The 23,839-nt window shown below is 41.4% G+C and overlaps 2 protein-coding genes across 4 annotated transcripts in view; one reads left to right on the plus strand and one right to left on the minus strand.

Annotated features, from left to right (window-relative positions):
• Nucleotides 1-6,106, plus strand: part of LOC100699197 (1-phosphatidylinositol 4,5-bisphosphate phosphodiesterase zeta-1) — a 21,102-nt gene extending 14,996 nt beyond the window's left edge. For all 3 annotated transcript variants that reach the window (XM_013270591.3, XM_013270590.3, XM_005450903.4), the window contains 3 exons: nucleotides 1,711-1,837; nucleotides 4,496-4,645; nucleotides 4,854-6,106. In XM_013270591.3, coding sequence (XP_013126045.1) covers nucleotides 1,711-1,837; nucleotides 4,496-4,645; nucleotides 4,854-4,936 — 360 coding nt within the window. In that variant the 3' untranslated portion in view covers nucleotides 4,937-6,106. The remainder of the gene's footprint in view (nucleotides 1-1,710; nucleotides 1,838-4,495; nucleotides 4,646-4,853) is intronic.
• pik3c2g (phosphatidylinositol-4-phosphate 3-kinase catalytic subunit type 2 gamma) lies at nucleotides 5,447-23,757 on the minus strand. Its single transcript, XM_005450902.4, has 33 exons — nucleotides 23,625-23,757; nucleotides 22,668-23,178; nucleotides 22,476-22,555; nucleotides 22,064-22,215; nucleotides 21,243-21,357; nucleotides 21,023-21,134; nucleotides 20,544-20,614; nucleotides 20,318-20,381; nucleotides 18,531-18,656; nucleotides 18,335-18,365; nucleotides 17,359-17,542; nucleotides 17,102-17,224; nucleotides 16,810-16,938; nucleotides 16,179-16,293; nucleotides 15,952-16,085; nucleotides 15,615-15,803; nucleotides 15,107-15,200; nucleotides 14,852-14,946; nucleotides 13,816-13,996; nucleotides 13,561-13,668; nucleotides 13,367-13,459; nucleotides 13,089-13,218; nucleotides 12,860-12,996; nucleotides 12,615-12,784; nucleotides 12,364-12,520; nucleotides 12,159-12,268; nucleotides 11,880-12,048; nucleotides 11,237-11,355; nucleotides 11,021-11,117; nucleotides 10,855-10,918; nucleotides 10,645-10,724; nucleotides 7,399-7,524; nucleotides 5,447-6,588 (listed from the first exon to the last, which is right to left on the minus strand). Exons 2-33 carry the CDS (start codon nucleotides 23,085-23,087, stop codon nucleotides 6,436-6,438), a joined length of 4,128 nt encoding a protein of 1,375 aa, XP_005450959.1. The 5' UTR covers nucleotides 23,088-23,178; nucleotides 23,625-23,757; the 3' UTR covers nucleotides 5,447-6,435.
• Nucleotides 23,758-23,839: the final 82 nt, after the last annotated feature.

The following is a 23,839-nucleotide window of genomic DNA, read 5'->3' on the forward strand; positions in this document are numbered from 1 at the left end:
GGCTAACATAGAGCCACAATCAATCATTCACACTCACATTCACACTTATGTGCAATTTAAAATCATCAATTAACCTAACCTTACTAACTGTACGTTTTTGGAGTTTGGGACTGAACCTATGCAGACACAGGGAGAACATGCAAACTGCAAACTCCACACACAAAAGCCCGGCCAGATGCCGGATTCAGACCCAGGACATTGTTGCTGTGAGGCAACAGTGCTAACTACCACGCCACCATACTGCCAATAAGTATTTTATACTAGTATACTTATCAGCAAATTCTTTCAATACCTGATTTTAAATGTTCAAAATGCCTGACGACCATATGCCTGCAACTATTGAAGTTGTGTTCAGCTTCAGCTGTGCAAAGAATTTTTTTAGCGAAAGGAGTCACCACAGTAAACATTACCTACCTACTATAACCCTAAGTGGCATGTTAGCACTAGCATTTGACACATGAAAGCATGCTAAAGTTAGCATGTAGAATGTATCAGTACACTTTCACATCATAACCAGCATGGCTTTATATGCACAGTGTTGCTTTTCTTTCTTTTTTTTATTTGTTGCTAAAACAGCAACCACGGATATTATGGATTAGCATGAATATTAGACCCACTTAGAAGTGATTGGTTGTCAAAGTTGATTGGAATTCAGATCCAACTTTTTGGAAGGATTTAATATTTGACACCTTGCATCATATTTTCACATATAATCTTCTGCATCCAGGGACTCCATTTATGCATGGTATGGAGGGAGTTTTCAGCCTTGGCTGAGTTATGCAGTCTTTAACTTATTATTATTTTATGTTTCTGAATAGAATATCTGGTAAACTCCTGTCACATCGCTTTTGTAAATCTTTGAAAATCTTTGTAAATCTTACATCTGACGAAGAAAATACTTCTTGGTCAGACAGTGTTTTACAAGGACATGCTCAAGTTAAACAAATGCATGTCAGACATTGTCTTCTAATAGAATATGCACAACAACACACATCACGATGCATAAATATGAATGTTGTGCGCTGTGCTTTAGTGTGCCCAGGGCCCCACCTTTATTTATTCACATCATCGCTCTGTATTATTCGATAACTTCGGGGAAAATCACGCAATCTCGACACAGCCCTCAACTCAGTGAATCAGACTCATGAGTAGCAGACGGTGTTGTAACTTAGGTAGGGGTGTTTGGGTTTTCAATCTTCAATCTCAGCATTAAATTATTCATCTGTTCAGGAAAACAATATTTCCCCTTGAGCTTTCGCAAGAGTTTTTAGCATAAAACTGTCAAGTATGTGCAAAAGCTTTATTTAATGATGACTCCAACCTGCTAGCTATGAACTCACAAGTAGGGACCATTGTGACTGTGAAGTATCAGAGCCTTTGTGGTTTTGTAGCGTGACTACAGAAGAGGAAAGGGACTGTAATTCTAGGCTGGACACTGTAAGGCTACATCAGTGCCAAGCGGGGCATGTCGTGATAAGTACATGCAGGTTTGTCTTTGATCAGGGCCAGTGAGGGAAGGCTCAGTGTGAGACGACTGCAGATAAGCCTGCCTTTCTCCAGACTAGTGTAATTACAAGCCTCCCTCCTCTTCTCTTCTCTACTCTTTTCTTCTTACTGATTCTTGATTCTTACTGATTCTTATTGTTTCTGAGGTTCTCACTAATCATTTATTTAAATTTACTGTCTCCTTCTGTGTGTGTTTGTCCACAGGTGATCAGTGGGTCCAACCTACCCCTACCCAGGAGTGGAAAAGCTCTAGACCCCTTTGTGAGAGTGGAGATTCATGGGATTGCATCAGACTCCTGCAGAAAAAACACACATACTGTCAAAAACAATTGTAAGTGCCACAGCACAAACTGCGCATATCACAATGTACCAAGACACAGCAATCTGTTCTCCATTATGTTAGATCTAGCTTCACTTTGATCAGTTCAAGTTGTGTTTTGTCAGAATTAACTCTAGATCATTGAAACTCAGCTCAAAGTGGCGTACTTTAAATTTTCAAGAAATTAGGAAGGACAGATTTCATGTGTGTATTTGTACATGGGAGTGAGACGAGACAAGGAGGGAGAGAAGGAGGAAACAGAGTGCCAGACGTAGCACTGGAGTGAATACATCTGGTACTCTGTTATGATGTGCATATGAACATTAATCATACAATCATTTAATAAAACAGGTAAGGTGAATACAAATGTTATTTTGGATTGAGAAACTTGTTTTAAAAAATTTCAGCAAACCCTTTAAAATCCAGTCAACACTCGTCATGTGTTGTCATCTGTGAGTCTGCTGATTGCTGGTCAGTTATCCCAACAGCTTTTCAATTCACTGTTAGATCAAGTGTTTGTGTTTTTTGTGGTCGCTCACCTTAGTGAGCTACAGAGCACTGCAGTGAAAATGGTTGAAAGTCCAGTCAACATTTTTCTGCAACATTAGCTTGCTAACTGCGACAGAAACTTGAAATGTTGCTTGACATTTGAAGTTGAGGTCTTTGCAGGCGACAGCCACTTTATGTTTAGCTTGCACACATTGCACTGGGCACAGGTGAAGTTAAAATGATGGCAGGATTGTCAGGAATGGAAGGCTGTTTTGGAGGGACTACTGCTTGGTAAACCATCTAAAAGGTAGTTTTTCCCTGCTTCATAGTGAGGCTCAGTTGGGCAGAGTTGATAAATAGTATTAAATATTATAGAAATTTTTTTTTAAAACATTTTAAAGACAGAATCAAGATGCAATCTAATTTCAAATATAATTCTGGTTGATTATTTCTGTGTTCTTTTGGTATCTGGAATCTATCTCAATTAATCTGTTACTATTCAACCCTGCTTGTATGCTGAAGGAAAAGTATTTAATATTCCAGAAACATTATGCGACAGAGACATGATACTCAGAGAATCTTGGAAAAATTCTGGCACTAGTGGTAAAATTATGACTTTCAGAAGGAAAAAAACGATTAACCTGCAGCTTTGGGAGACAAAACTAGTAAATCTTTTATATTTTTGTTTTTTTTAATCATAAAAAAGCCTTGAGTCAGCCCTCCATTGCTGATGTCAGTTTGCATGTTCACATTGTTACTGTGAACATGCTCAGAAAATGGAACATGCAAAATTGGAAATATACTATATATACGGCAAAAAGAGTGCACTTTTCTAATGAACTTGAAAGTCAGTATTTGGTATGAACACCTTAATTTTTCAGCACAGCCTGAACTTTCTTAGGCAGCGTTTCTTGTCATTTCTCTAAGTAGTCTCCAGGAATAGTTCTAAAGGCTTCTTGAGGGGCATTCAAAGCTCTTCTTTGGATGTTGGCTGCCTTTTATTCTGTTCTGTCAAGATGATCCCATACTCATACTCTAGAGAGGTCATTGTGTGTTCGGCTACTCAGGTACGCTTTTATTGTATTGGCAGCATGTTTGGGATTGTTGAAATTCTGAAAAATAAGGCCATTATTAATCAGATTCTTTCCAGATGATCAAAATTTGATGGTTACAAAAAGTTTGAGAACTATTGCTTAAGACCACTTTAACAAAAAGACAAGAAAGTATGGCTCTTTGGAACAAAATGTAAAGAAATAAGGGGTGTTTCGACAATATTGCGCAATACTGTGTTTGTTAATTTGCCACTTGGTTGATCAGCTGCTGAGTGGTAAGAGCGGTTTGTACCTGCAAAAATACTGGCACGGTAGCATTGTTATTCTTATTGTGACATCTGCATTTGTTTCAAAGCAGCAAGTGAAAGTGATTAACTCAGGTTGAACAATAAGCTGAATTACGGGTAACTTTACTTCTTGCACAGGTTGTCAGTGTGTCTTAGCGTCAGAGCACTGAAGATGAGCTCAGGCGGTGTGTAATTTCAAAAGCCGGTGACAACTTTAATACCACCTCTTCAAACAAGTATTTTAACGCGTAGCTACACTTTTGACAATAATTTCATGATAAAGTAAAAGTGAAGTTTGTAATATTTCGAGCTCGCCTGAAGACAGCTGGAACAAGCTGAGAAGCCAACACTGTCATATTATCACCCCGTAAAACAGAACTTGTTTACTTGTTATTTATCTGCCACTGTACATTAGAATTCATTTGAAGTTGTGTTTCTGGCCTCCAGGTGAATATAAATCACATACTCTGCCTTTGAAATCTGCTTTTGGGCTCCACTAACTTATGACAAAAATATATTTACAGGCTCCAAAATGCTTTGCTAGGTTCATTAGCTAACCACTTTTCTTTGTCTGTCTTAAGTTTTAGCAGACTTCAGTGGATATGTAGAGCCGTGTTATTTAAATGATGTGAGACTGGTTAAACTCAAAACCCCAAACCATATATTATAAACCCAAAACAATGATCTTTGTAGGCAGGTGATACATTTCTCTGTGTTCATCATTACAGTTGACGTCTTTCACATACAGGTAGTCGTGTGATCCAGTGTTTGATCCAAAAATATTAATTAGCACCTCAAAGAAACATTAACTGACTCTAATGAAGTTGTTAATTCTGTTCTAGCTCTGAGTCCTCGCTGGGATACTGACATGTCCTTCACGATTCGCTTGCCTGAACTGTGCCTCGTTCGCTTCTGTGTCAGAGATCAGACCGGCATTCTCAGCAGCGAGTTTGTAGGCCAGTACACCCTGCCCTTCAAGAGTCTGAAGAAAGGTGAGCCAGCAAGTGCTGGAAGGTGGAGGGGTGGAGGGCAGTCTGATGAAGGGCTAAATTACATCAGGTGACAATGTGGGGCATCATTGTATTTCCCCTAAACTCCCAGTGTCAGCATTACTGAAGGTTTATCTGTGTGTCGGTTGAGTTTTTATGGAAATGATCCCGTATGACCATACGTACTGTACATTTCTTTTCAAACCTCCAGGCTACAGGTGGGTGCCTCTCCTATCCAAAGACGGCTTCAGCCTGGATCCAGCCTCCCTATTTGTCTATATCTCGCATTCCTAAAAAACACATCTCAGTATCAGACTCTCTCACATGGCGACACAGGCACACACGCACACCTTGCCAGCAGATAGAGAAGCGTAGCTGATGTGGGAGCAGCAGCGGCAGCAACAATGAAAATATATAAATAAATCAAAAAGAACCATTTCCTCAGATATAAATACCACTTTTATTGTCAGAAAATAGAAGTGCATTTATTTTTCCCCACTGCCTGCAACTGAGTGCTGCAGAAGAAAAGACCAGAAGGCTCCAGTGAGTCTGAAGACACATAATAGTTCTCTCCTTGCATCTCTAAAGTAATAGAGACATTCCTAGAGTAATGATTTTAGAGGAGTAGATTGATCTCTTTTCTTTTTTATGTGGTAAACTTGATTGCACATGCTGTAAAAGGGTCTTGCACATCCACATTTTTTGTGGGGGAAAGAGGTGTTTATCATTAATGATCAGCTAAACAATACATCAGGCCTGAAACGGATTGTAGCGCCAGGATAAATTAATACTCCATGAGCACGGTTTTTAAAGAGTACCATCTTACAGGCCTACTTCCCTGTGAGAGACCCTTCAGGGAATAATATAAATAAGATTCACAGAGGTATACATAATTTAACCAGATCCAGTTCAGGGAAGTCTATTTCCATCCTCTTTCGCCACTAAATCACTATGAATGAGGCAGAGGAAAGTACGGGTCAGCAGGCCTGTCAAGAGAAAGGACAGCATTAAGATAACACGAAGACCTGGTTGTGCCTTGAAAGTGTGTGTCTTATTTTTCTTTCCTTTTTTGTCATCATGTGATTGTCTGCCTTCGCGTGCACACACGTGCTAAATTGGTGCTCAAATGCTCCTGATGGATAAGGCAAAAGCTGGTGAGGGGGCGAGTGTTAACTCAGCCCCATGGGCCAAAAAGGCAGAGTTGTCATCCTGCTCACACGCTTTCCCTCACCCCCTCACGCCTCCAGTCCCACCGGTCAAGGACAGCGCAGTTGACGCAGCCTGAGGGGACAAACACACTCAGGTAACAAACCGGCGGCGCTGCATCACCTCCTCTGTCGCGTCAACAGCCTCGGCGACGTAAACGTTTACAAGGTCTGCTTTTTGCTCTCGGTAAAAACAAAGTCAAGTGCAAACGAAAGTGCCACAGTGATTATAAAATAAGTTTCCTTCATCCATCACCAAGGTAACATTAGAAAAACTAGTGAACAAAAGGCCTTCATTCGATAAAAATTTAGAAATAATAAATCCTGTGTCACACAGTAAACAGTCCGCCGTGTTCTTTCAGTCTGTTTTGTAACTTTATCCACACACTCCCATCTGCTGGCAGTGTTTTCAGGTCTGGAATGAGATTAAGTTGCATCTGATAAATAAGTATAACTGGCATGCACTGTTTTGTATACAGTGCATTCTTCCTCTTCTCAGGCATCTCCCTCTCAAATCCATGAATGTGGTCCCTCACTCGATGTGGTTGCACCCCCTGCTGGCAGTAAGCCTGCAGTGCAGCTCTGAGGTCAGACAGCAGAGTTTCCGAGAGGGAACCAGATTTCCTGATTAAGCATCTTTTCGTCCAGTTTAATGTTAGTTGCAGCCACAAAAGCCTTCTTGCTCTTTACTACCACTTCCAGGACTATCCCATTCAGCTGTGTGACTGAAGTGTACTCCACCTGTGAGTATGAAGGAGACACTTTAGTGACCTAGATGTGGTTTTATAATTCTACAAAACTTTTTAATGCATGAGATTCTAAATAAGAGGTTATAAGAGGCTATAAATTTGTTTGAATATGATGGTTAGTAGGTCAAAGATCATGTTGCAAATCAGACTGCAGCAGTACAGAAGGAACTCTCATTATAATGAAATATATAAACACATTCATACATTTAGTTATAAGTCTGAGTGAGAACAATTTATCTGAAGAAGTATTCAAAACACAAAGCAAAAGAAAAACAAACTTTTTTTCATCACAATTAACTGTACATGTGACAGCTAATGCATGATGACAAAATCCAGCTCAAGCGTTGAAGGATGCGCCATCATATTAGGTGAAATTTGTGATTGTGGCTGTACTGCGCAATTTCTTTTTTGTTGTTTTTTTTTTTTTTTCAAACTAAACACTTCAGTTTAGAAGTTAAATTGAAAACAAATTACCCATGTGAAAGGCACGCAGACTAAGAGTATTAAGTACTATTAGCTGATTTTCCACTTGACGCTACTCAGTTGATCACATTTTTGGATTGCCTCAGATAACTTGGAACCCCAGTTATGTAGATATTAAAAAAAACACCTGGTGCCACGTACTACCACCTAATGGAAAACCCAAAAACTGAGTGGAGCCAAGCCAAGCCAAGCCATTATGTACTAGTGGAAAAAGTTTATAAATGTACTAGCTACCCTGTAATACAGCTAAATACTAAATAAAAAAAAGATGTCTTGACTGTGTCTAATCATGGATAGAGAGGAGGAATGATGGCACTACCAGTTCATTGAAGGTGGGATTGACATTATTGCGGACAATCTTTGTCTTCCTCTTGGAGCGCTGCCGAGGGTCTGGCCTCAGGTATGTGATAACATAGACATCAGGATTAGAGCCGTTTGGGTGCTTCTGTTGAGGAGAGGCAAATGGACAGGAAGTCAGAGCAGAATGAGCACGTGCCACAAGTACACTCAATCACATGATAGCAACTAATGCATTTTTGCAAACTGCTGAAGATTAAACAGCATCAGAATGGGGACGAAAGGTGATTTAAGAGACTTTGAATGTGGCGTGGTTCTTGGTGCCAGATGGCAAATGACCTGGTTCTTACAAAGCACTTTTCTACTCTACTTCAACACTCAAAGAACTTGCCTTATTCATGCAAGCACTTTGTTTTATGGCTATCTAGCATTTACACTAGTTGTTTTCCGATGAATGCACCGGAAGGCTGGTGATTCGATCCACCATCCATCCAATTAGTAGATGACCGATTCGATCTCCCGAGCCACAGCCAATCACTCAAACCAGACAGGAGTGTTTCAGAAACTGCTGATCTGCTTTTTCACCATGTCCTTCTCTATGGTTTATAAGGGAGGTTCCAAAAAGACAAAGAATCTAGTAAGCAGCAGTTCTTAGGACACAAATACCTGGTTGATATAAGAGGAGAATAACCTCTGGTAGTTCATGATGGTGTAATGGACATGATCCAACTAAGGATTCTACAGCTTAACACACTGTGACACAAAACCTAAATTATCTCAAATGGCCTCCACAGGATCTCAGTGCAGTCGACCACTTTTGGGATGAGAGATTCACAACATGAAAGTGGATCTGTGTGACACTATCATGTCAATAGGACCAAAATGAGGATTATTTCCAGCACCTTGTTGAATCTATGTCATGAAGAATTCAAAGGAGTTTGCAAAGAAAAGCGTCTGGACTTCTTTAAGTTGCTTGAAGACGTTTCACCTCTCATCCGAGAAGCTTCTTCAGTTCTAAGGTCAAAAGGCCGAGAGTCCCAGATTTAAACCCAGTGGGAGTATCCCCCCAAGGAGGGACAAAGGACCCCCTGGTGATCCTCTAATCACATGCGCCAAGGTGTGAAAGCGGGTGGGACCTAATCACCCAGGGTTTCGGGTGGGCTCATTGTGAAACCTGGCCCCACCTTGTCATGTGAATTCCTGAGGTAAAAGAAAGTTATAGCTTGCCTTCAAGACCTTGAAAAGGACAAAATCATTGACCGCCTCACATATCACCGCCTTTATCCAGGGGATGCCATACCCTGCATTTATGGACTTCCTAAAATCCACAAGGAAGGGGTCCCACTCAGACCCATAGTCAGTAGCATAAACTCAGCCACTTATAACATTGCGAAACACCTTGCTACCATCCTCGCACCTCTCGTGGGGAACACCCCACACCACATCAAGAACTCCACCGACTTCACCGACAAGGTCCAGAAACTTACCCTGGATCCAGATGAAACCATGGTGTCCTTTGATGTAGTCTCTCTCTTCACTTGCATACCCACCACGGAAGCAGTGGAGACTGTCAGAAAACGACTACAAGAAGACAGCTCCTTGGAAGACAGGACCAACTTCACACCCGATCAGATTTGCACACTGTTAGACCTCTGCCTCACCACAAAATACTTCAAATACAACGAAGGCTTCTACAGACAAAAACATGGCTGTGCCATGGGCTCCCCCGTGTCACCTATTGTAGCCAACCTTTACATGGAGGAAGTGGAAAGAAAGGCTCTTGGCTCTTTTAAAGGGAGAGTACCCAGCCACTGGTACAGATATGTAGACGACACCTGGGTCAAAATCAAGACACAAGAAGTGGAATCCTTCACTGCGCACATTAACGCCATGGATAAAAACATCAAGTTCACCAGGGAAGACACAAAGGATAACTGTTTGCCTTTCCTGGACTGCGCTGTGCACATTGAAGAGAATGGCAACCTCAACATTGAAGTTTACCGGAAGCCCACACACACGGACCAGTACCTCCTCTTTGACTCCCATCACCCTCTGGAACACAAACTTGGAGTAATTAGGACCCTACACCACCGGGCAGAACTTGTTCCCTCTAAGCCTGAAGGGAAAAAGAAGGAACACACACATGTAAAGGAAGCACTGAAAACATGCGGATATCCGAACTGGGCGTTCATAAAGTCAGCAAAGAGGCACAGGAAAGAAGATCAGACACCAGCGAGGGAGGATAAGAAAGACAGACGCAACAACGTTGTCATCCCCTATGTAGCCGGTGTATCAGAGAAACTCAGGAGAGTTTTCTCCAAGCACGACATCCCAGTGTACTTCAGACCCAGCAACACACTCAGACACAAACTGGTTCACCCGAAAGACAAAACTCCAAAACACAGACTTAACAACGTGGTGTATGCTGTACAGTGCAGCGAGGAATGCCCAGACCTCTACATTGGAGAGACCAAACAGCCACTTCACAAGCGCATGGCACAACATAGAAGAGCCACCTCCATGGGACAAGACTCAGCAGTCCATCTGCATCTTAAGGATAAAGGTCACTCTTTCGAGGATGCCAATGTTCACATTTTGGACAGAGAGGACAGATGGTTTGAAAGAGGAGTGAAAGAGGCCATCTATGTCCACTGTGAGCGACCATCTTTGAACAGAGGCGGTGGTTTACGACACCAACTGTCTGCCATCTATAATCCAGTTTTGAGTTCCCTCCCCAGACGCCTTAACGCCCACTCACATCCTGGGCCATCTGACCTCAGGAATTCACATGACAAGGTGGGGCCAGGTTTCACAATGAGCCCACCCGAAACCCTGGGTGATTAGGTCCCACCCGCTTTCCCCCTTGGCGCATGTGATTAGAGGATCACCAGGGGGTCCTTTGTCCCTCCTTGGGGGGATACTCCCACTGGGTTTAAATCTGGGACTCTCGGCCTTTTGACCTTAGAACTGAAGAAGCTTCTCGGATGAGAGGTGAAACGTCTTCAAGCAACTTAAAGAAGTCCAGACGCTTTTCTTTGCAAACTCCTTTGACTACGATGACCTGGATGACTGAGAACCTTCACAGACGTCATGAAGAATTAAGGAATTCCGAAGGCAAGACGGTCCAACCTCATACTAATATGACTAAGTTAATGAGGTGAACCTGATGTAGTATCCAGTGAGTATATATCTGATATAGAACCTTAACTATACATGCTTTACTCTTGCTAAATGCTGCAGGACAGTAATAAGAATAAATAAAACTTACAATGTTCTTCAGGTGTTTTATCATTACAGAGAGCTTGTAGTTGGCGTAAGTAATGTAAAGCTGGACCTGAGCCTGCTCTTCTGCAACAGATAATCACACAAGTTATTAGATCACAGCAAAGGATTTCTTATAAATAAACTAATATCACACTTTTCTCAATATACCACGCAATCAACGCTCACATTCAGATATTTTTTCCATTGTTCTTACCTGCACATTTTGGACCTCGGTTATGTCCTGGACCATCCAGAAACAAGCTGCAGACAAATTCATTCTGCGGGTGGCAAATTGAGACACTTTTCAAGTTCAGCTCTAATGGGGGGAAAAAAAACTAATCACAAAGGACTACTAAACCAGGGAAGGAAGAGAAACTCACTCCTTTGCAAGGTCCTTCAAAAAGCTCTTTTAGGTATTTATTCAGCAGAGACATCTTCCTGCCTGGGGTGAATGACATCTGGTACCAGCTCGGAAACCTTGGGAGCAAAGGAGTGGAAGCAAAGTCATGCATCTAATTATGTAATTACTATGAGAACGAGCTGTGCGACAAAATATAATACATGTGAGCAGGATTTATGTTAATTTATTCACTCACTGTGGTAGTGTTGATTCAATAAAGTGTTTCTGCAGCTCCCTATGGATCAGCTCAAACTGTCCAAATGTTTTCTCACTGGTCAGAAACCCATCGTCAATGGTTATCCTTAGGTCATAGAGCTGCAAATCAAACATGACCAATTATTACATTAGATAGAGACTGCAGGAACTGTGTTAAAGCTCCAAAGGAGATTGTTTTAGTAGCTCAAATCAATGCTCATATGCAAACTCCTTCATTTTCACTGCATTTATGCAAATACCTGAATCCTTGATCCTTGCTGTTATTTCTACTATAGACTGAATGTGACTAGAAGAACAAGCACTAGACATCAGGACAGCTCTTCGGATCAAAGAGTAGTAAATGCCTACAAATACTCCTCACCCAACCCTTGGGAAAGACTTTATAAGCACAAGACTGCCTTCTGACAAGCTGTAAGTGACAGCAAACACACACACTTTCAGCGCAGTAGTGAGGGCTATTCCTCTCAGATCAAAAAAATGTGTGAATTTGCTGTCAGTTCCAAGTGTTTTATTGCCTCCTCCAGCTATTTGGACCTAATAAACAGCCCTGTGGTGCATCAGGTAAAATGTCTTTTATAATGGTGTGTTTTGTTACTGAGGCCAAAGTGCAGTTGCAGGCTTACCACATCTTTTCCCGTGGCAGAGTATCCCAAAATGACAGCTTCCTGAATGTTACTAGCAGGGGCAGGAGCACTCTCCCGGGGCAGGGTGTCCTTTTTCTTGGGTTGAACCATGTTGTGTGCCAGGAAGTTAAACTTGACTGCAACACAGTCCATACTCTCCTTGATCTTCCTACCACAGGTGTAACACAAACAGCAGAAATTAAATGCAAGTTTGTTTATTTGCGGAAGGATTATATGTATTTTTAGGAAGACGTTGATGTGCCACACACGTCACATTACTTTGTAAAGAAGGAGGTGGCCTCCAGATCAGTATCGTGAGGTCTGAGGTTGTTCTGGACGTACTGCAAGTCATTAGAGTCCTTCAGTTCTGGCATTCCTGCATGTAGCATCTGGAAATTTACACAATGGGTAGAAACCTGTTTTACGGGATGTTTTTTGTTCGCAGACAAGGCTAAAAAGGGACTGTAACGTTATTTAGTCTTACAAGCTCCAACAAGCTGAGTATGAGTGCAGAACGCTGTCTGATTATGTTGTAAGCCTCACAGCAGAGCTCCACGAAGCGATGCAAGCGTTGAGGCTTCTGCCCTCCGCCAGTGATGAAGTGGTGCATCTCAGATGTAAAGATGAAGGGAGACCGGTCCCTATTATTGAGCGGGAAAAGATTTTTTGTTGAATCATACATAACAGCACTCCTTCCTTTTTCAAAATGCTGCTTTCCTTGAGTCGCTGACTTGCCTTTTAACGCCTCCAAACATCTGCGCATTGCCCATTATCTTCCCGAAGTCAATGTGGAACATGTGCCCACTTTTTTTCAGCATGATATTGTCATTGTGGCGGTCGCAGATGCCCAGGATGAAGGTAGCGACACACCACCCGGCACACGAGTGCAGGAAGTTCATCACAGCCTGCATGTAAACAGAATGTGTTATGCATGAGAAAGATGGAGCAGTGAAAGTGCATCGTTAAGAAAAGGCTTTAACCTTCTCGTAGTCTTCCTTAGTTCTGTTAAACATGTGAAACCATTTCTCCAGAGTGTCCTCTCGGAGGCTTCCACTCAGACCCCACTCTTTATGAATCTTTGCCAGGGTCACTGCCTCTGGTATCACTTCCACCAGACCTGACAAGCATAAAATAACAAGCTTTGGAAAAAAACAAATTCCCAGACTATTAATGGACGTTCAAAAGCACAAACAAATCTATCATACTGACCCCGAGCTTGGCCTGCAGAAATACACTTGTAGGTGATCATTTGTAGATCGAGTCCCTCTTGGAGCCACACTCTGTCCATCGCACGGACAATCTGAAGTACCAGCATGTCCTGACGCAGGTCATCTCCTGTCTGAACAACACGTTTAACTGAGATTTCCTTAGAGTGCCCTCTAATATTCATAGCTATGTAATAGCAGTTTTGAGACAGATTTCATTTCCCTGGAAGAGAACAAGCAAAAACACAGTGTGGATCGATCTAATGGCATATCATTACTCACCTTGCAGATAACATTGTAGTTCTTGGCCAGAGGGTCAGTGCAGATAAATGGGATCCCCAGAGGAGCAGCAAATGAGCTGTAGACCTTACAGGCCTGGAAGTAACACATCAAAGAGTAAACACCTGAAATAAAACGTTGCTGTGTGTTTGCATAAAAAAAATACTGATATATGATGTGGTGGGTAACAATCTTACTTCTAGGTTCACTCCATTCACACAGACAGCAGGATCTAGTGGTAGGCAACAGCTGATCCCATTCTTAAAGAAGTCTTCAATTCTCCACCTTGTTTTTTTCAAAGCACTCTGCAGACAAAAGAGCAAAGCGGGAGAAAAAACCCAAAACAAAACAAAAAATTAAATGCATTTCTTGTACATCGACAGCCACAATGATTGCAAGGATTATAAGCCAGTAAGTGAATACACCAATGAGTTAAAGTTAGAGTTACAGACCTTACGACGAGCCTTGTCAGCACTGCGAATGCTACTAGCCACCTGTATGAGCACGGCCATCAGCTGGGTTTCACGCTGCAGCTCCTCCCTCAGTGCTTGGCCGCAGCACTGCAGCAGGGCAGCATGAATTTTACTGAACCAGCTCTGGTAGTGTTGGTCATTGCGGGCATCCTCCAGCAGCCTGACATTATATTCTAGCATGAGTTGTAAAGCTTTGCATGCATGACGTTGTCACTTACTGCCTAAAAGCATCATAGAGGTTGAACCTAAATACAGTGAGTCTAGAACTAAAAGAAATAAGGTCAACTGATAAGTGAAGCATCTTAACTGTGCGTGAAGGCCAGTGAAGAATTGCTTTGTTAACACACACTAGAATACAAAGGCAGTTTCCTAAAATTCACCTCTTTTAGCATGCACAAAATGTACTTCTTTATATATTACGGTTTTCATCGGTTTGGATAATTAACAATACAATTTGATCATATTCAATGATATCAGCTCTAAAAATAGCAGCTGCATTTTTATACCAGCTGCTATTTTTAGATCTCTTATTGGATGGCTTATTATACAGTGGGCGGTGCACAGTGTCAAGTTGAAAATTCCTTTAGCCTGATTGTCATTTTCAAGAAGAATTTGCAGGGAGGCAAACCTGGCAAGTTCTCCAGCTGGGGAGAGAAGAGTTAGCAGGAAATCCTGCAGTTCCTCGTATGTTATGGGAAAACTAGTTTAAGTCATGTTACACAACCATTTACAGTAAGACAGACATAGTTTCTATTTGTACTATTCAATGAATTCAGGGGGAAGAAAATGACTTGGAGTAAGATTTAAATTTGATAAGTTTTTATGGACTTGTTCTTATGTGATCACTATTTGATCACAAAATCAAGTAGAGTGAAAAACTAATAAATCAATATTTTATGAGTAAAGACAGAAGTCTTTCAGTTTTATTCATGTTAATATGGCAATAAACATTTTGACCTGAATGAAATGACAATAGTTTTAGTAGTATTCCTCATCAGTTTAGTGTCTGACTCACCAGAAGAGCTGATGAGCGATGCGTATGTTCCTAAGTGATCTCTCCAACAGCAGCATTACCAGGGGTCCATCCAATTTCCACTCATTCTTCAGTGCCTGCAGGAGAGGAACACTCATCAATCACGCATAAAACTACTGAGCGTGCAAAGTGTGCCACCAGTTGTCCAATTTATCATCTGAAAAATTAAACTACTTCAACATCATATTTTTTTTTAGATCTCTTTTGAAAGGTTTGAATGTGTGTTAGTTTGCTCACCTGGACCAGCTGTGGTAAATACACCTCCAGCTCCCCATCTGGTATCTGCTCAAAGTACTGAACGGCTGTCTGTCGTACAGTCTGATCGTGAAAGCTGGAAGTGAGATCAGTGGGAAAGGGTTCAGATCATTTTTGTTTTAAATGGGTTTTTTTCTAAATCAGCTTACAAATGAAATATTAACCAGATATCCATCAGTTTCTATTACAAAGGTTCTTCTTTGGTGTTTATTGTCTCAAATGTCTCAAATGCACTGTGCTTCATTTATGATGATAATGTAGGTGGCCAGGAATATTAAGAAGATTAAAGAAATGATATTCCAGATCCAGGACGATCAGTGTTAGGCTAAAGGAAGCCAGAACCAGAGAAACGGACTACACTGACCTTGCTTTAGGGTACCCAGTCAACTACAACTACAGCTACTACATAACTACTTTCATATGTTGTATATATTTTTTGGTGTGATTTTCTAAGTGACAGCACTTTTTTTTTTGCATGTAAACGCTGTACCTGTCGCTAAGCAGGAAAAGGGCTTCCTCAGGTAGATAGATAGCCCAGTTCTCCAGTACAGTGTAGATTTCTGTCAGGTTTTCAGGATACCACTGGGGGACTCCGCCCAGCAGCAGGTGGAGGAACGTACTTTGTTTGTCGCTGCTGTGACGTTTCGTCCACAGGAAAGCTTTCTCATTGTCTGTAAGACTGGTGAAAGAAAGATTATTTCAGGAATGTGTTACTTGACAACAAAACCCAGTCAGCAATCTTGAAGAATTACCGAGAACTCGTAGTCCAAGGTATTTCTGACTAGTCCTGTTCTCAAATGACTCAGGTATTAAGTCATTCTACTCACAAGCAGAGACAATGCTTCTTTGAAACCTCCAGCATTTTCTTTTGCAGTTCCTCACAAGCCTGTGTGAACAATATTGACCCAGGGAGTGCAATGGGCCTCTTATACTCCCACTCAACCTGGTCTTGAAACTGAAGCTGAGGGAAAAGGTAGGAAGATAAAGAGTTGAGGAATGTGTTGTTGTTCTGCTTTTTGGCCAACAGAGGGCAGAGCTGTCCAGTATTACTCACCTGCATTATCACCCCACTGGCTTGTTTGTGGCTGTCAAAGAGGGCAGCGGACGGAGGAAAAGACAGCTCAGCCAAAGTGGACATGCTGAGCAAGACGGTGCCTGTTACGAGAGTCCTGCACACACAGAGAGAGAAGACACTTATTGCAACAGAGCTATACTGAGCTTGTAAAAACACAATCAGCCTTTAAACACATGCAGTGCAAAGCAATTTGACAACTGTTTTTGCACAGTGACACATTTCCATCTGTTGTTTTGAGTCTTTAATGTATTCCAAGAATGAAGCACTTTCATTTTAATAGGTGAAAACAAACAGAGACGGTGGAACTGGGGTTTCCTCACTCAATGATTTATGTCACAGTTGCATATACTCGCCAGTCACTTTATTAGGTACACCTGTTCCGGCTGATCATCACTTCAAGTATCTCATCAGCCAATCAGGTTTAGATTTTTACAGCTACAATAGCCCCGTTCTGCTCGAGGTTTCTTCTTGTTAAAAGGGAGTTTTTCCTACCCACCCTCTCCAAGTGCTTGTAAAGTCCAATGAGTGTGCATATGAATTTTAAACCAATCCAAATAGACACAAAAACTTTATGGGTGCTATAGAGATGTAAGCTTTAATGACAACTTACCTATCGCTGTAAAGAGGTAGTACAGCCCACGATAAAAGCTCAGCAGGTTTGCCTTTCTTGGAGCCCTTGAGGCGAAAAGTGAGCATGGACTCATAGGGAAGCTGATTTATTGAAACAGGGAATACTATCCTAAACACAAAGAACATATAGGTTATATATTATTCATTTTCACGCGTTGTTTGTCTTGCAATTATTTTACATTATCGTACTTTGGACTGGTTGTAAACAAGGAAAGAGGAAGTTGGATGTGACAAAATAAAATTTATACTTATGGGCACAATCTAACTCTTACATGCGGTTACACTGGATCGTGTTTCCGTGAGACAAGGCAGTGCTGATATTTTCACAAACTCCACTGTCGCAGAGCTTCCTTCCTACATACGTCAGCTCACAGGAAATAGAGAATGACTCATAACTAAAAGAAGAGGAAAAATAAAGCAGGGAAGAATCCAGTAAATATCAACGGTGTGGTTGTTCATGCTTGAGCGCCTGAATTGAGTTTGTGCATGCATATATAAATATATAAAAATACAATAAACATGCACGTACGTGTCTACCCAGACGGGGTGTAGTTTGTAGAGAGCAGCAACTTTGAGCTGGAGGATGTCGCGGTTGTGGTCTACGTCACAGATTTGCAAGCTGCTCGTTACCTTCGGGGCGCTGAAGTCTGACTGGAAGTTTTCAAAAAACACCTGCAGCAGCTTTTGCAGCGCCCCGTGGAGCATGAGCATGGCTAGAGCACAGATAATAAACATCACTTAAGAGAGTCCAACTTTTTAGTAGAACCATTACAGCAAAATGTTTAGCTGAAACATTTATTAATGATCGTCATTGCTTTATGTAGATGTATCAATAATAGGTGTAGTATACCAGAGTTGTAGTTTGCTCTTTTTTTCTTTGGCATTGGAAAAATGCAAAACATGGCACTGAAGGAGTGTTAGTAAAGAGTAGTGTACATATAACACCATGTTTGTGCGCCAGAGGCAAAACTGATATGCCTGACAGTGGTCTTCCAAAAATTGTAAATATTTAAATAACAAATATGTTTTTAAAGTTTTTGAGCACATTGTTACAAAACTAAAAATACATAACCACGTGGGTTGGTGGGCAAGTTTGTTTAGGGAGCTCGGTATCATATCAGACTTCTTTCCTCACTCTGATCCAATCATCTTCTTGTCTGCTATATACAGTAAAAGCTATTTCCTGCTCTTTAAAACTGCTATTTTATCATTCTGCCTTTAACACCATTATTTCCGGGATCTTTTACCCATTACATGCCTCACCCTGTCTGTTATACAGACACTTCTACTATTGACACTAATCTCCTCTCTTTTTTTTAATTGGAGTCCAGTCACCAGCACTTTAATGAGTAAATAACTTTCAACTTTCAAATAGATTCTCCTTATGGAAATAAACCTGACGCCAAATATAATCTAAAAAACTTCTTTGCTGTCCAGCAACAAAAAAAAGTTTACAGTAAATATACACCACACACAACCACACACGTACCAGTATAGATACTCACCATCTGCACACTCACTTGTCTCCTCATGACTCTGCAAAACAAAAAATTAAACATCTGTAATTTGTAATGTGAGGAGGCATTTTTTGCAGGTTTTTAAAGGTCCAAGAAAAAAGATGAGATTGAAGCAAATTTTTCAGGTTAGTGTGATACTAACTTATAGTTATACTGTAGGTTGTGTTTCTGCGATATAACCTACCAGAGGTCTTGGATTGATTCTGTTGAGGCTGCCAATGGCATCCTCCAGTTCTTGGCACGTGACACCACACAGAAGGTTGCTGATGGTCCGAGCATGCCTCACAATAACACCAATATTCACCCCAGACTGCAGACCATAATAAGACGAGACACAAATGAGGAGAAATATTGGACAATTGTACTAAGAAAGGAAATCCACTACCTGCTTTTACAGGGAGTGCAGAATTATTAGGCAAGTTGTATTTTTGAGGAATAATTTTATTATTGAACAACAACCATGTTCTCAATGAACCCAAAAAACTCATTAATATCAAAGCTGAATGTTTTTGGAAGTAGTTTTTAGTTTTAGCTATTTTAGGGGGATCTCTGTGTGTGCAGGTGACTATTACTGTGCATAATTATTAGGCAACTTAACAAAAAACAAATATATACCCATTTCAATTATTTATTTTTACCAGTGAAACCAATATAACATCTCCACATTCACAAATATACATTTCTGACATTCAAAAACAAAACTAAAACAAATCAGCGACCAATATAGCCACCTTTCTTTGCAAGGACACTCAAAAGCCTGCCATCCATGGATTCTGTCAGTGTTTCGATCTGTTCACCATCAACATTGCGTGCAGCAGCAACCACAGCCTCCCAGACACTGTTCAGAGAGGTGTACTGTTTTCCCTCCTTGTAAATCTCACATTTGATGATGGACCACTGGTTCTCAATGGGGTTCAGATCAGGTGAACAAGGAGGCCATGTCATTAGTTTTTCTTCTTTTATACCCTTTCTTGCCAGCCATGCTGTGGAGTACTTGGACGCGTGTGATGGAGCATTGTCCTGCATGAAAATCATGTTTTTCTTAAAGGATGCAGACTTCTTCCTGTACCACTGCTTGAAGAAGGTGTCTTCCAGAAACTGGCAGTAGGACTGGGAGTTGAGCTTGACTCCATCCTCAACCCGAAAAGGCCCCACAAGCTCATCTTTGATGATACCAGCCCAAACCAGTACTCCACCTCCACCTTGCTGGCGTCTGAGTCGGACTGGAGCTCTCTGCCCTTTACCAATCCAGCCACGGGCCCATCCATCTGGCCCATCAAGACTCACTCTCATTTCATCAGTCCATAAAACCTTAGAAAAATCAGTCTTGAGATATTTCTTGGCCCAGTCTTGACGTTTCAGCTTGTGTGTCTTGTTCAGTGGTGGTCGTCTTTCAGCCTTTCTTACCTTGGCCATGTCTCTGAGTATTGCACACCTTGTGCTTTTGGGCACTCCAGTGATGTTGCAGCTCTGAAATATGGCCAAACTGGTGGCAAGTGGCATCTTGGCAGCTGCACGCTTGACATTTCTCAGTTCATGGGCAGTTATTTTGTGCCTTGGTTTTTCCACACGCTTCTTGCGACCCTGTTGACTATTTTGAATGAAACGCTTGATTGTTCGATGATCACGCTTCAGAAGCTTTGCAATTTTAAGACTGCTGCATCCCTCTGCAAGATATCTCACTATTTTTGACTTTTCTGAGTCTCTCAAGTCCTTCTTTTGACCCATTTTGCCAAAGGAAAGGAAGTTGCCTAATAATTATGCACACCTGATATAGGGTGTTGATGTCATTAGACCACACCCCTTCTCATTACAGAGATGCACATCACCTAATATGCTTAATTGGTAGTAGGCTTTCGAGCCTATACAGCTTGGAGTAAGACAACATGCATGAAGAGGATGATGTGGACAAAATACTCATTTGCCTAATAATTCTGCACTCCCTGTATTTATTTATTATTTTTTACTGACCTTAGTACTGAAGAGATCTTTTGCCTCTCTAGAGTAGGTGTCGAGCACACTCTGAAGACTCGGCCTGAGAGGGGAGGAAAAAGTGGAAAGTAGTGGTAGTAAAACCAGCTCTCTTTATGTTTTCTGCAAACAGACACCATCCTACTGTCTCTCCACCAAATAGCTGTCATTGTTAATGAAATTACTCCTCAGAGCTGGTGGTATGCAGTGCTGCTGGTTGTCTTACTTGCTGGTATTGAAGACAAAAGCGGAAGCAAGGAACCGGAACAGCTGGCATTCAGTGTTGTCATCCTCGGCCTTAAAGAGATCGACATAGATTGGAATGTTGGATTTTTATGGTTATGGTGTTGCTTATATGTGGACAACTTCCATAAATAACATCCAATATGTAGCTTACATGAAACATTTAACCAATTTCATGACATTGAACATGTACATTTTGTCTTTTATCCATTTAAATCTAAGCGCACATCGGGTTCACCTTTGTTCTGTTTACGTCTTCACGCTAAATGCCACCAGTCATGGCGTCATGTTTACACAGAGCAAAGTCAAGAGCTCAGGGTGGAGATTTTTACAGCTACAATAGTTCTCACGATAACAAACCGGCCAGGGAACAGGAAGAGGTGTACATTGTTTCAAGACTTGGGACAAAGCCAAAGGATCCTTTCTGTAAGAGGAAACGGAAAAGGACCTTGAGCCACTCACATCTCTGGCCAGTCCGCGTTTGATACTGTTGATGTCTACCAGTCGGACGGGGACTTCCAGATTAAGCTTGTAGTAGATCTGAATTGTCTCATGCATGCCGAGAAGCTCTTCACTAAAGGCAGAGATGAAAGAGTGCATGGGGCGCATTACACCAGATTAAATGATGCAGGTTTAAGAGGACATCATGAGCTTTTGCAGTAAAATCCAGCAATAAACGTACTTCTGGAGATACTCCTCGGAGTCACACAGTTTTAAAACGCAATGCTCAGATTGGTTGGGAGGGATGTCTAGAAGCTGGGAGATGTCCTCGATCAGACTCTTCACTGTCCTGTTCACTGGATAAAAGATTAGACTTCAGAGACGCCACACATGCCAACATATGAAGAAACTTATGAAGCATTTATAGATATTACCTACAAATGACCCTGTTCAGCACAGTTTCCTGGGTTTGCGAGGTTGGGTAATAGCTATTAAGTCTGTTAACACTTTATGCCAATTTTACCACTTATTTATTTTTTTTAAGTTAGAAACATCAATCATGCATAATTTCTAAAACAGACTACGAGTAACAAGCAACATTTTATGATCATTTTTCCTGTTTTAAATTCATTTAACTGCCACAGAAACCGGAAGACGGAGAAAGCAACAAATGCTGTTAAGTTGTTTGCAGATACTTAAGGACAGACAAAAAGCAAGAAAAATGATTTGTGGTTAAATGTTGCAACAGAAAATATTTTTACATTTGTGTTAGGCCTCATTTTCAGTAAAGACCTCAGAAAGATCCTTAGCCCATGTTTCTGACCAAATACCATGTGTGATGGCTGCACTGTCATCTCAGTGTCAGTGCATGATGACAGAAGAAGCTTTGCAATGAATACAGTGATGGTTTTTAAACTTTTGAATGCTTTTAGGAACAAATCACACATTGCACTATTGTAGCCACTTTTAAAGGATTTCTCTCCCTCCGGTATTTTGTGACATTGGACGGGAGCTGCTGCTAGCTAACAGAAGCAAGTGAACTGGTGTATATATAAATGTTACCTGAGGTGGGGATGGGGATCTGGTTTTGGTCCCACACCACACTGATAGTCACCTCGACCTGCTGCAGCAGGGCACGGTTGATGTCCAGCAGTCGACCGCATACCAAACCGGAGTTGTAAAGACTGTCTGTGTGCTTGTATTTTGACATTAAGCTGCCAGACACAATGAAGAAAAACAGGTTGCAAATGCCAAATGAAAGTATGATCGCAATTAGAAACCAACTGGAACTACAAAGGAGCCGTCCAGCAGCAAAACAATTTACAGTAAATATACAGCATATAACATTTAAAGTCCAGTGACTCATTTTGTTTGCCTGATTTCTGTCATAGTAAAGGAGAATATTGTAAACAAAAGCATTTTATAGTCATTTCGTTTGCATGCACACAAGTTAATTTTATGGTCATTTTCATACTTGGCAGTTGCAGCAGAAAACGAAACCACTGTCTTGGTGCTGCCCTCCGGAGTGTCTATGAGTTTGAGGACCCATATATCCTGATGAGGAAAAGAATACAAGAGATACCCTTTAGCCTTTTCTCTGTATTTTGGGTTTCAATCTTGAGCATTGAGGAGCTTTTTGTCTACACTGAGTATTGGAGATGCTTACTTTGTTGTATACTTCAGAATTGGAGCGAGTCAGTCTTTGAGGAGGCTGCTGTTTGAGTCCCGGCCTGGGAGGAGGAGGAGGAGGAGGAAGTCGAAGGACCTTTTTTCCTCTCAAACATTCACTAGGAAGCCTACATCTTTGTAGATTGGGAGCTCTTGGGGGTACTGGGGGACGACCATTTGTGCTCTGCTGGTTGGTATTTCCAGGACCTCCGACCTCAAAATTCCAGACTTCATTTCCAGGTTTAGGCTCGGTTAAAGTGGGAGATTCTGGGATCTCGTACAAATTAGATCCATCATTTTGTGATATGTCATCAATGCACTCATAAAGGTGCATTGCTTCTAGATCGTCCCTCAAAGGCATGGGGAGGTCGGTGTCACTCGCATCTTGTCCGTGGAGTGTTCCAGCTGAGCTTTCCATTGCATTTTATTCATGTAAACAAGTTTTTCTGGATGTTGGTGTTTCACACTCCGCACGGCCTTCGTTCACAGCATGGCAGAACAGAAAAAACCTACATGGTGGTATTATTAATAATGACAAGTTAGGATACTTGATGACTTACATTAGAAAATGCGAATTGTTGAAGGTAGGGCGGGTTTTATGAGCAGAGTCTAACTGAATCTGAAGGTTCAGGCTGGTGTAATTATTAACAAGCTTTCAAATCTTAACAGGAAATCCAACAGAGCACACCACTAAGCCCACAACAATGCCTGGCTATATATCAGTAACACCACAAATAACACATTATGCCTTAAATTCTATTTTTAGACAGTATAAAGCTGAACAGCAGGGAATTTTGAATTTAAATCAAACTCAAATCCAGCCTGGTACTTTTTCATATCACATAGTGTCTTCCCTTCATATCACAGAAGAGGCTCTATAGTAAAATGTTAAGACTAGCTGTGAATAACAAGATTGATCTTTTGCAAAGTCTTGGGTATATTTTTGTGAGCTTACCGTGAAAGCTCTGATGTCTGGCGCGTATCCTGTCCAAGGTGAATGCTTGAACGAAGCCATGCCCAGCCAGTTAGACCTGTAAGAGATCTGGACAGATTTGCTCGCTCCTCCCACTGTTCCTCCTCTTCCCTCTCCCGCGTCACACGGTTGCCCTCTGCTGGACAAAACTGTGTATTACATATGTGTGCGTGTGCTGTGGTTGTACAGGTGAACTA

This window comes from Oreochromis niloticus, linkage group LG7, assembly GCF_001858045.2.
Source record: "Oreochromis niloticus isolate F11D_XX linkage group LG7, O_niloticus_UMD_NMBU, whole genome shotgun sequence".
In the NCBI taxonomy this organism is placed as follows: Eukaryota; Metazoa; Chordata; class Actinopteri; order Cichliformes; family Cichlidae; genus Oreochromis; species Oreochromis niloticus.